Raw genomic sequence first — 11,464 nt, 5'->3', positions numbered from 1 at the left:
TTGGGGGGGTTGGAGTCTCAGTCTGTCACCCAAACTGGAATGCAGTGGCCGCTCCAGGCCACCGCATCCTCGACCTGCTGGGCTCCCGCAATCCTTCCCCCTCAGCCTTCCGAGTAGTGGAAACTACAGGCGCACGCTACCACGCCCGGCTAATTTTTTGATTTATTGTAGAGATGAGGTCTCGCCAAGTTGCCCAGGCGGATCTCGAACCCGCAGGCTCAGGCAATCCACTCACCTCAGCCTCCCAAAGGCGTGGGATTACAGGCTAAGCCACCGAGCCTGGCTTACTTTCTACTTTAAATTGGACTCATCAAAGGAATTTTTCATTTGTTTTTCTTCCATGTCAGAATTAGAACTGCTCTGACTATAAAATAAGTATTAATAACTTTCCCTGGGGGTTATGGAAAGGAAAGGGGGGTTCCTCGGCTGACAGCAGTATCTAGTGAGCTTTCCTCCTACTTCCAAAGAAAACTAGCCTGGTTTAGATGGTGATAATTTCCCAAGAGAGAGATCATGTCTTGGGTTTCTTTTAGGTCCTAATAACAGTGTCCAACATTCAGGGGTGCTGATCAACTCATCGTACTGGTGGACAGAGCAGATGTGGGTGAGAGGGGAAGCAGCACCCACCAAGATACCAAAAAAAAAAAAGCACCTGAAATTACCAATTTAGAATATAAAATGATGTTTATGCCCAAAATAACAAAATTTCTTATTCACACATCCCACCTATGACATTCATCAGAGTCTTTACCTATGGGCTGGATGTCATCTTTTCCACTCCTAGTAGTTTACAGATTTTTTACTTTGAAGTAGAAGAGAGAGAGAGAAAAAAAAAAAGACCCATAGCTGCTCTAAAAGGAATGAGGAAGTGAGAGCTCCCCAGTGTCTGGCTGGCTCTGTCTCAGTGACAGCCCATGATGCTCTTTCCGGTCTCAGTGATATTCTGAATTTCCACCTGCCCGCCTCCTCCTGCTTATAATGCAGAACATGTGAAGTTAGAGCAGTTCAGTCTCTCTCTGCCGGTGGACTGTCAGGAGCAGAGTGTCATGCTGTTTTTCCCATTTTCCACAGTTCACTGGAGGTAAAAGAACCCTGGCTGGAGACCCTCCGAGGGTAAGTACTATACATTCATATGACTAGAAATTATAGGCTGTCTAGAGACCACGGGTCATTAAGATCATATGCAACAGAAAACAGCTGTACGGCGGAATAACCTCCAGTGTTACGAAGTCTCAGAGCGTGGACAGCTTTGCTTCAGCGTGAAGCCTGCACTTCTTTTATGTAGGAATTCTGTAAAAGTTATCTTTGTGTTGTGTTTATGATAAGTAGCATCCTGGGAATCTGATTTTTTTTTCCTTTTTGGGTTACATGAGAAAATTCATGCAAAACACTTAATACGGTAGCTGACACATAGTGAGCTCACCAAAAACATGTTAGTTGTTATTGTATTGTATTCAGATTATCTTTTTATGGGAATGTAATAAATTAATAACAAAGTTTAGAACGGTAAAGATACTCATTTTAAATAATTTTTAAGTAAGTGTGTTTGGATGCTATTCATAATGGCATAAGACATCTGGTAACATAGAACAGACTTTAAATGAAAACACTTTTCTGTGCGACAGTTTCAAACTCTGTGTTTTGGCAAAGTAGCGCTGAAAGTGGCCAACATATTATGTGTGTCCTCCTAACTCTTCCATGTGACCTGTTGTAGGCAGAGCCGAAGCCACCCAGGAGTGGAATTCGTCCCTGGACAGTCAGCCCGAGTGCTAATGAAGTTGAGAAGCAGTCACAATGCTGTGCGTGCCCCTCTTATATCTGTCAATTTGTATTTTCTAAAGGCAACAGCCAAGAGATGTTTATCTAATTTTATTTTTTCTCTTTTAGTCAAAAACACTAAGTGCTGATAATATGGAGACGCTAATCGAATGCCAATCAGAGGTAAGAAAGCAATTTTTCAACTTATCTGCACTGTGAGAAGATGGAAAGCTTTATTTGGATTGTTGAGTTATCAGAGTAAAAAAACTTCATAAATGCCGCAAATTAAACACATTAATTGGGTTCTTATATTATGACAGTCAAGACTTGAATGCTGATTCCAGAACCTGGAAAAAAATCAGTGCACTCTCTTGACTTAATTTTTAATATGAATACAGTGCTGTATGTGTATTTTTAAAGGAAAGATTAGGTAGTTTAATTCAGTCATTTTTAACTGAAATATATTTTTAGGGTGATATCAAGGAACATCCCCTGTTGGCATCATGTGAGAGTGAAGATAGCATTTGCCAGCTAATTGGTGAGTTTTGAAAACATACTGATCTTTTATGTAAGTGCTAACAAACAGTGTTCTTGGTTTGCAAAACCACAGTGCTTTTACTCTACTAGGAATTTTTTTTGTATAAGTGTTCTGTGAAAGACCGCAGAACATTAACCCATAGATGGCAGGCACTCTCCAAGTCACTAGAGAGCAGCAAATACTCAGACAGGAGAGATGGTCTCCATAACCAGTCTCCCAGTTCTACCAGTGGTTTTCCTGGCCGTTTATGATTTAACAATTAAAGCGTGGATACATTTGAAAAACACATGGTACCTTTCTGTTTTCTTCCTTCTCTAATGGAGAATGCATCTAAGAACATATGAAGCAATCGTTGCTGATCTCAAATCCCAGAGAACCCACCATTTGCTCTTAAATTTTCTCATGAGGCATTTCATGACAACATAACCCTGACCCAGTTCTCCTGAACTATCAGAATAGGCCTCTTCTCTCTCATCCTGCTTCAAACTCGCCAGTATAAAATGTGCCGGAACATATGCCAATGCATTTAGAAAATATGGCCTTTAAAATTGGGGCAGGGGGAGGAAGAAAGGAAAAGAAGGAAGGAAACATTTGAGTTGCAATATCCCTTGCACACATGTCTTCTGCATTTTGGAAGGATAGACTATCTTGGTAACGTTTCATTAATAATTCCCAACAGCCAAGTGCAGGTTCCAACCTTCCTGCCCCGATTTGGGTTTGGTCTTATGCAACAACCTGGAAAACCCAGGTGACTGCGGAAGGACTGGATGATGTAGCTCCCTCTAGTGGCTGCTTAGTGCTAGCATGGCTGCAGAGGGCTAATGGCCAAGCCCAAGTGCCTTCAAAAGCCTCTTGAGTAAGTCACTTCCTCTCCTTATAAGTTTCATTTTCTTCACCAAAGGAGGAAATTAACATCGCCTGTTTCGTATCAAAAATATACCCTATAGTCATTAAGACCGATAGGTTAAGTAGATTGTTTATGACCTGCACAGTTGGGTTTTGCTCATTTTCTGCAGCAAACAGAAGGAATCGGTACAAACAGGAAAGGCGGAGACTTTGAGGAAGCTTAGTGTTGATGTTTAGGGGCTGGTTGCCCTGGTAACAGTGTGGTTGTTTTGGGGTTAGTTTTTCTAGATTAAGGTTCTCGCCCTTTGCTTTCTCGGGTTTTCAAAATCATTTCCCCCCACATGGCATACTATCGATGACATTATGTGGCCAACAACATCCATTTTCTTACCTGGATCTTTGCTATGAACACTGTAATCTAATTTTTCTCTTTGCCTCGTTGTCTTGGCTATAGAGGTTAAGAAGAGGAAGAAGGTTCTGTCCTGGCCCTCTCTCCTGAGAAGGCTTTCCCCTTCATCAGATTTTCCCGGGGCTTTGGAGCCAGAATTGAAAGCATCACTCTTTGATCAGCCCTTGTCAATCATCTGTGGTGAGAGCGGCACACTTCCCAGACCCATTCAGGTAAGTGCACATTCACTCGCAAACCTACTTCAGTTTTCTGTTGGATGCAAAAAATCCTTGGGAAATCTGAATGTCATTTTCTTACTAAACTTGTAGGGGCTGATCTTTTGTACTCCCATACCTTAAGTTCAGAAGCATACCTGACTAGTTGCATTCCAGAAATTAATTGTATTTGCCAATGAGCTCGGAGTGGCAGTTAAGAATGCTGGAGATCTATAGCTTCTAAAAGTCAACAGGCAGAGATGGATTATAGCGTATGCAATCAGAAATTCAAGATTTACATGGAAATATTTGAAAGGGGGAGGCCCAAAGTGATTTTAGGACATGAAAATTAGAGCATTCACAATTTGCATCTTCAATAAACATGCAGGACTGAACAAGACAGTTAATAGCATTGGGCTGAAAACAGGAACTAGCATGAACACTCCTGTCAAGACTATCTTTGTATAATTAAAGAGAACTAACTTATGACACATCAAGCTAGGGACTGTTCTGTACATTGTTTTAATTCCCTTTCTGCAACCTAAACATAGATGTTCACATATTCATAGCAGCAAAGTGTGTCTTCAAACCCAGGGTGACCATTTCCTGTTCCTATACTGGCTTTCTGTAGGACATTCTCACTATCCTGTGCCTGAAAGGCCCTTCCACCGAAGGGATCTTCCGGAAAGCAGCCAATGAGAAAGCCCGCAAAGAGCTGAAGGAGGAGCTCAACTCTGGGGGCGCTGTGGACCTGGACAGTCTCCCCGTGCACCTCCTTGCTGCGGTCTTCAAGGTGAGTTCACTGTCTCTGTGCCAAATAACCTGCCAGTTGACTCTGACCCCTCATTCTCAGGAAACAAGAAATGGGCTCCTCTCCCTCAAGGCAAAGGACACTGGTCTTGGAGTCCAATGTTTTTACTTAAACCCTATATTTATGTATATAAGCTTCTACAACCCTAAATTCCATCAGAAAGTGATGCATTCGGTTCCCTAAAAACTTTGATTAAGAAAAAGGCAATTTGACTGTCCCATGGCAGAGTCCATACCCCAAAATCCCAGGGGTCTCTCAGAACACACCCACCTAGGGATAGTGTCTCTCACTCTACTTGTTGTTAGGAAGTTGCTGAGAGACCAAGCATGTTGGAGAGAGGTTTCCTCAGATGAAACAAATGCAGGAATGAGGGGTCCCAGCCCATGATGGGATAAGCATGGAACATCCTGAGATGGAACAAAAGCAAGGGAGGTGAAGACATGGGCACATGGGGTATTACAGATAGGCCAACGGTCTGCCTCTCCTCCCCCAGGACTTCCTCAGAAGCATCCCCCTGAAGCTACTTTCCAGTGACCTCTTTGAGGAGTGGATGGGCGCTCTGGGGACACAGGACGAGGAGGACAGAATCGAAGCCCTGAAACAGTAAGTCATCAAAGCAATTCCGCCGTATCCTTTATATCACAGTCGAAGTGCTTCGTGATTCCTGATTCATGAGAATTGTGACATTGAGGGAATCCAAGTGGAATTGCTCCTCCATTCCCAGAACAAAAACCATGGGACGCCCTGGATGTTTAAAAGAGGTCATTTTAACCAAATGAGATATGTCTTCAAAAAGCAAAAAGTGAACTTCAGTACTCACAAATCCCAAGAGGTGAGAGTCTAAAAATATAAGAAATTCAAAAAGGTGTGAGGTAAAAATCACACTTGAAAGCTTTAACACAGGCTAACCAACAAAGTGTAGGAACTTGGGGTTCCCTTTAACGTAGACTGATTGGTGTTGTGCAGGACCTCAGTTCTCCTATAAAGCCCCCCTCAGAGTACAGTCGAGAAAACTGAAAGGAATTCTTTTGTTCACAAAATTTCATAGCATATTTCATAGTCTTACAATTAGCTAAAATGAAAACCATATAAGAACAAATTCCAGTGAGAGTAAAATAACTGCGTGTGTAAAGGACAATGTGACCTGCAAATGACTGCATAATTCTAAGTGCTGAGCTTTAAAACATCAGCACCTTTGCCATACACTATGAAAGACTATCTATATAATGATCCCACATTGCTAACTATTTTCAACAAAATATTTGTAGAATTGAAGACATTAGCGTGTCTGGGTCAAAATGAAAATCCTAAGATTATCATGTTTCTACCTAGCCACAAAGGTAGATACCATCTTCTGAGAAGTGAAAATGATCAATGTATTGGAATCACCATTTTATTGTATTGGAGTCACTACTTTATTTTTTGAAAAAGAGAAACGATAAAAAGTCTAATTTTTTGCTGGGTACGGTGGCTCAAGCCTGTAATCCCAGCATTTTGGGAGGCGGAGGCTGGGGTCCAGGTGTTCGAGACCAGCCTGGGCAACATGGAAAGACCTCGTCTCTACAATGAATCAAAAAGAATTAGCTGGGTGTGGTGGTGCCTGCCAGTAGTTCCAGCTACTTGGAAGGATGAAGTGGAAGAATATCAATTCAGGTCAAGGCTGCAGTGGCCATGAGCATGCCACTGTACTCCAGTTTGGGCTACAGAGTGAGATTCCAACTAAAAAAAAAAAAAAAGTCTGTCTGAGTGCCATGGCTCAAGCCTGTAATCCCAGGACTTTGAGAGGCTGAGGCGAGTGGATTGCCTGAGCCCAGGGATTCAAAACCAGTCTGGGCAACTTGGCGAGACTTCATCTCTATAATAAATCAAAAATTTAGCCGGGCGTGGTAGCACGCGCCTGTAGCTCCGGCTACTTGGAAGGCTGAGGCGGAAGGATCCCTGGAACCCAGCAGGTTGATGCTGGGGTGACCGTGACCGTGAGTGTGCCACTGTACTCCAGCCTGGGTGATGGAGGGAGACTCCAACTCAAAAAAAAAAAAGTCTAATTTATTATCGTTAGTAACAATTGCTGTTTAAGTACAGCCTTATTAAAAGCATGCCCTTATCAACTAATTTATTTCCCATAAAGATTTCTCAGAATCATACACAGTAGTGTCATCTTTGTTTGGTGATTCCAGTTTGTTTGGCGTTTTGTTTGTTTGTTTTTTGTTTTTAAGACAAGAAAACCAGTCTAGCAGTGTTAGAAACAGAAAGAAATTCTACATGGCTAAATGGTTAACAAAATTATTTTCAAAATGCAAAAGTAATCTATGGTATTTAATGTAGGTTCACCTTCATAATTTAAGCTCTGTATAAATAATAAAGGGCTGTGTAATTGTCTCAGTTATAAAGACTGGTTTCTTAGCTCTTCGAGACCTTGCGGTTAACCAATCTCATTCTGTGTCGGCTGCCGCTGGAAGTGTCTGAATGAGCATTTCGCAATATTACTTGTGAAAAATGCACCTTCCTCATTTTAAAGGAAATCTGGTTTCAGCAGAAACTTTCCAGTTTGCCACACTAAAGATCATTGGCCATTTTAAAAACGAACATCCCTTGACTTTATTCCAGGGTTGCAGATCAGCTGCCCCAGCCCAATCTCCGGCTGCTCCAGCCCTTGCTCTACGTGCTGCACCTGGTCAGCAAGAACGCCGAGGTCAGCAAGATGGACTCCAGCAATCTGGCCATCTGCGTTGGACCCAACATGCTCACCCGGGAGGGCAGCCAAGACTTGTCACTCGAAGTGCAGAAAGACCTGAACAATAAGGTTCGCTCTGCTGACTTATGAGACATTCCCAATTTGTATGATCTCACCCTCTGGTTGCAAAAGTCAAGCCGTGAAATGCTTCTGATATCACTGTGACTCAGAATCACAGTGAAAATATAAAGTGCCGAATGCTTCTGTCATGGCCCCACTCTCTTAGCTACATGCATTTGATGAAACTGAACAAATCTATGTCCTCTGCTGTCCTATGACAGACAGAGATAAGTGCTGCAGACTTTCATATCACTGTCTCCAAATATAGAAAAGTTCTTTTTTTTTTACTTGTGTCTGTTGGTCTAACTAACAATTTTGGAAACTACTTACTTCAATGAAAATTTTGGATACTTTAAAGTAGCATTTTCTTAAGTTCTTAAATTAAAAATGCAAGTCTCAAAAACACCAAACAGCTAAGTTTAATGTATATGATTGTTACCAAATTTCTGTCTGCTCTTTCAGACACATAAAGATCTCTAACTCCCATTCAGGCACCTGTCTGATAGGTGACCCCCATTCCCTCCTGCCTCCCTAAAAAGAATTGTCTTTAAGCTGACAACCTGCTTTCTTTTCTTCACAGGTTAAGATGCTGGTGGAATTCCTCATTGATAACTGCTTTGAAATATTCGGAGAGAACATTCCAGTGCATTCCAGTAGCACTTCGGATGACTCCCTGGAACACACAGACAGTTCAGGTATGGAATGCGCTGTTGATCAGTTGTGATTGTGGGGAAAAGTTCATGCCAGTCTGCCAGTCCGTGCCAGTAATGGAAAGCATCTCTGGTATCTGAAGCAGCTGTTACCTTCACAAATCACTAAGTCAGACTAGAATCAAGTCCATAAGGAGGTCGTTAAAACATAAAAACCTTGCTCTCGAATTGTCCTGCAATGTCTTCTTGAGCTACCACAGACATTCTTTCCACTTCAGTAGGACACTTTCCCCCTCCTATTCCAAATCACAAATAACTGCTAATTTTACCAAATAATCTCTAGCTGCAGAGTTGGGGTAAGAAAATTTTGTTTCCGCATAATGGAATATGAGTTCATTAAAATGGAAATGAGTGCAATAAAAGAGCCAAAGAAAGCAGGATTCAGACTACAACATAGCTGTCATGTGCTGTGTTGTTGTTCCCACTGCTCAGATAAAGTGGTTTCCTAACTGTACCTGTCTGCTACACTCCTGTAGCAGCCAGGGACACTTGGTCTCATACATGTTGAAAGGAGAAAAAAAAAAGAGTCAAGAGTCAAAGGATCAATGTCTAAACTTAAGATCAAGAAATCTTAAATACTGTCTTCTCTTTTCTCATTTTCTCTCTCTCTCTTTGTCTTTCTTTCCTTCCTCTCGCCTTTACTCGTTTGCTTTTCCTACTTTTCATCTCAAAATGAATTTGGAAAGAAACAAAATTTTAATGTGGTAAATTTCTTGTCATATCAAGCCCCAACATAATCCCACCAAATTACCTAGTGCCACCATTGGTATGAGTAGAGTGAACTGTAGGAAGGTTTATTTCTGAAAGAACCAGAACAAAACATTCCACTGCTTCTTGACTTCCCCTAGACATATCGACCCTGCAGAATGACTCAGCCTACGACAGCAACGATCCTGATGTTGATTCCAGCAGCGGCAGCGGCGTCACCTCTTCCAGCGGGCAGTCCCGGTTGCCCACAGCCATAGTCACTGGTTTGGACAACAGGGGGTCACGGGACGCCTGTGCCTGTGAGTTCAGCCCGGAACCCATTGTGAGCACCGTTGCCAGGCTGAAAAGCTCCCTCCATCAGTCAGACAGGAGGTACTCAGAGCCTGGCCTGTCATCCTCACAGGAGTACCTGGTGAACCGAGTAAACCGTCAGTCACTAACAAAAAGTGAGGGTGGCTTCACCATGTCCTGCGCAGGCTCTCATTTAGAAAGTGAGGAAGCCGAAGACCCATTTTTAGAGGAGGCCTTCCCTGCAGTGCAAGGCAAAACCAAGAGACCGGTGGACCTGAAGATCAAGAGCTTGGGCCAGGCTTCGGGGCTCCCACGGGGACTGGTTCCCAAAGCCTTCTCCAGTGGTTCCCTGGATGGGTCCTCGGACAGCTCACCTGTGGCTTCTCCTTCCAGCCCCAAAAGAAATGTCTTCACCAGACATCAGTCTTTCACCACAAAAATGGAAAAAAGCAAGCCCAACAGAGAAATTAAAAAACACTCCATGTCCTTCTCTTTCACCTCTCACAAGAGATTGCTGAGCAAAACCCCCAGTGTGGGGTCCAGGAAACCCCAAGGTTTTATAAGAGACCAAGTCACAAAGGGTTTCAAGAAGGAAAGCCAGCTGGCTGGCCGAATCATCCAGGAAAACAGGCCTGAACCCCACAGCCAAACAGCTCTGGGCTGCAGCTTGCGATCCCACACCCTCTCGGTTGATGATGTGTTCCAAATAGTTGATCAGGAAAGTTCTGGTAGCCCACCCTCCTATGAAGAGGCCATGCAGGCATCTCCACTCGTGGCCTATGGGGGCCAGACTGTGGCGAGCATGAGGGCGAGAATGCTCTCCCAGGACTCCATTCTGCCCCCTCTTCTACCTGTTCCCCACACAGGGGACTCAAGACACAGGGGCAGAGAAGGACTGCTTCATGAGCATAGACTCTCTCCCCTGACGGAGCGATGGAAACAGAGCAGGACTGTCAGTGCTTCCATGGAAACCCTAAGGCATGTGACTGTTCCGGGGAGGTCTGAGCTGCACGGACTGAGGACCACGTCTGAGTCTCTGCAAAAGAACAAGCAGGACTGTCTGATGCGCCGATGCAGCCAGCCAGTCTTTGAGTTGGACCAACTCCTATATGCTAAAGAATCCTACATCTAGGAGCGGGGTGCTATACACCATGCCACAGCCTGTGCTGTCTCTGGAAAACATGGGACTCCATAGAGAACTGCTTTCCGAATCTGTTTTAAAAGGTTATGAATAAGCTCTTTAGAAAGTTGTGTATGGCCCTCCCTCAGTGAGGAAGCTACACCATGGCCATGGAGCATGGGCACATCAGCTAGTGTCTGTGTGTACCTGGATTTGTGCAATACGTAACACATGTACTTATGTATTATAGACAAGGTGTTAGGTGCCAAGAACGTCTACATAAATCCCTGCATACATTTGTGTACTTGCGGTCAAGTGTACCTGCTGGTGCACTTTTTTGTTGGTTAGTGTTTAGCAATCTTCTTTGCTTTTTTAATGTCGCCTTAAATGCCATGCCAATTTTCACGTTTTCCACAAACTCTGTTTAGGGAGACATGCTTAAATCTCTGGTACAAGTTTACTCTACTAAGTAGCCTTGTGATAACTTATCACCACAGTATGGGAAAGAAACAGACCACAAGGCACAGAGTTCAGTGTTCAGAGTTATCCCTGCATTATAAACTCCAAAGAAAAGAAACTATTAAAAATACTTAGATGTGTATTTTTAATCATCTAATTAAATCTGGGTAGATTAGTGAGATGTATTACATCAATATTAACTCATTTATAGCACTTTGAGTTTCTTTAGAGTTCAATGATGTCTTATCCAGTCATGTGGAGATAAATGATTTTCTATGCATTGGGGGACAACTATAAAGCTTCAATGTAATTTCACTACAATAAATTGCCTTCCTTATTTGAAAGTTAAATGTTTATTCTTTACTAATATGTTACTTCCTTTTGCTCTGTTAATAAAAAGTCACCAAGAAAATCATTCCCACATTGGTTCGTTCAACAAGCATTTATTGAATATGTATTCACTATTCCAGATTAATAGCAAGGCCAAGGATCTTGTGTTTAGGAAGAGACAGTCCCAGTTCCCTAGAAGTTTGCAAACCATTAAAAGGACCCACTTTAAGCCATTTTTTTGGCAAGCAGTCATTTTGAAGCCAGAAAAAAAATACTATGCAAATATAGGGTAACATATCAAATGTAATATATCTCATTTCTAGTGAATTAAACTTCTCAACACTTTTACATATCTTAGTTTTATGATGCTCAGTTTGCTTGATTATTAGCAAACATAATGGTAAAATGTTTGTCATATATTAGAATTTTACTGCCCGCTGGGCTTGGTGGCTCAGCCTGTAATCCTGTGCTTTGGGAGGCTGAGGTGAGTGGATTG

General features: G+C 42.7%; 1 protein-coding gene across 1 annotated transcript; it reads left to right on the top strand.

Moving 5' to 3' along the window:
- The first annotated feature begins 881 nt into the window (after nucleotides 1-881).
- Nucleotides 882-10,191, top strand: TAGAP (T-cell activation RhoGTPase activating protein). The gene is made up of 10 exons (XM_008049950.2): nucleotides 882-1,113; nucleotides 1,715-1,799; nucleotides 1,888-1,941; nucleotides 2,230-2,296; nucleotides 3,597-3,763; nucleotides 4,377-4,538; nucleotides 5,050-5,159; nucleotides 7,164-7,359; nucleotides 7,931-8,045; nucleotides 8,909-10,191. The coding sequence occupies exons 2-10, from the start codon at nucleotides 1,773-1,775 to the stop codon at nucleotides 10,189-10,191; spliced, it is 2,181 nt and encodes a 726-aa protein (XP_008048141.1). The 5' UTR covers nucleotides 882-1,113; nucleotides 1,715-1,772.
- Nucleotides 10,192-11,464: the final 1,273 nt, after the last annotated feature.

The sequence above is a fragment of the Carlito syrichta genome, unplaced genomic scaffold, assembly GCF_000164805.1.
Source record: "Carlito syrichta isolate Samal-C Ts95f unplaced genomic scaffold, Tarsius_syrichta-2.0.1 Scaffold142847, whole genome shotgun sequence".
NCBI classification, from domain to species: Eukaryota; Metazoa; Chordata; class Mammalia; order Primates; family Tarsiidae; genus Carlito; species Carlito syrichta.
This window is presented reverse-complemented; position numbering and strand designations above follow the sequence as displayed.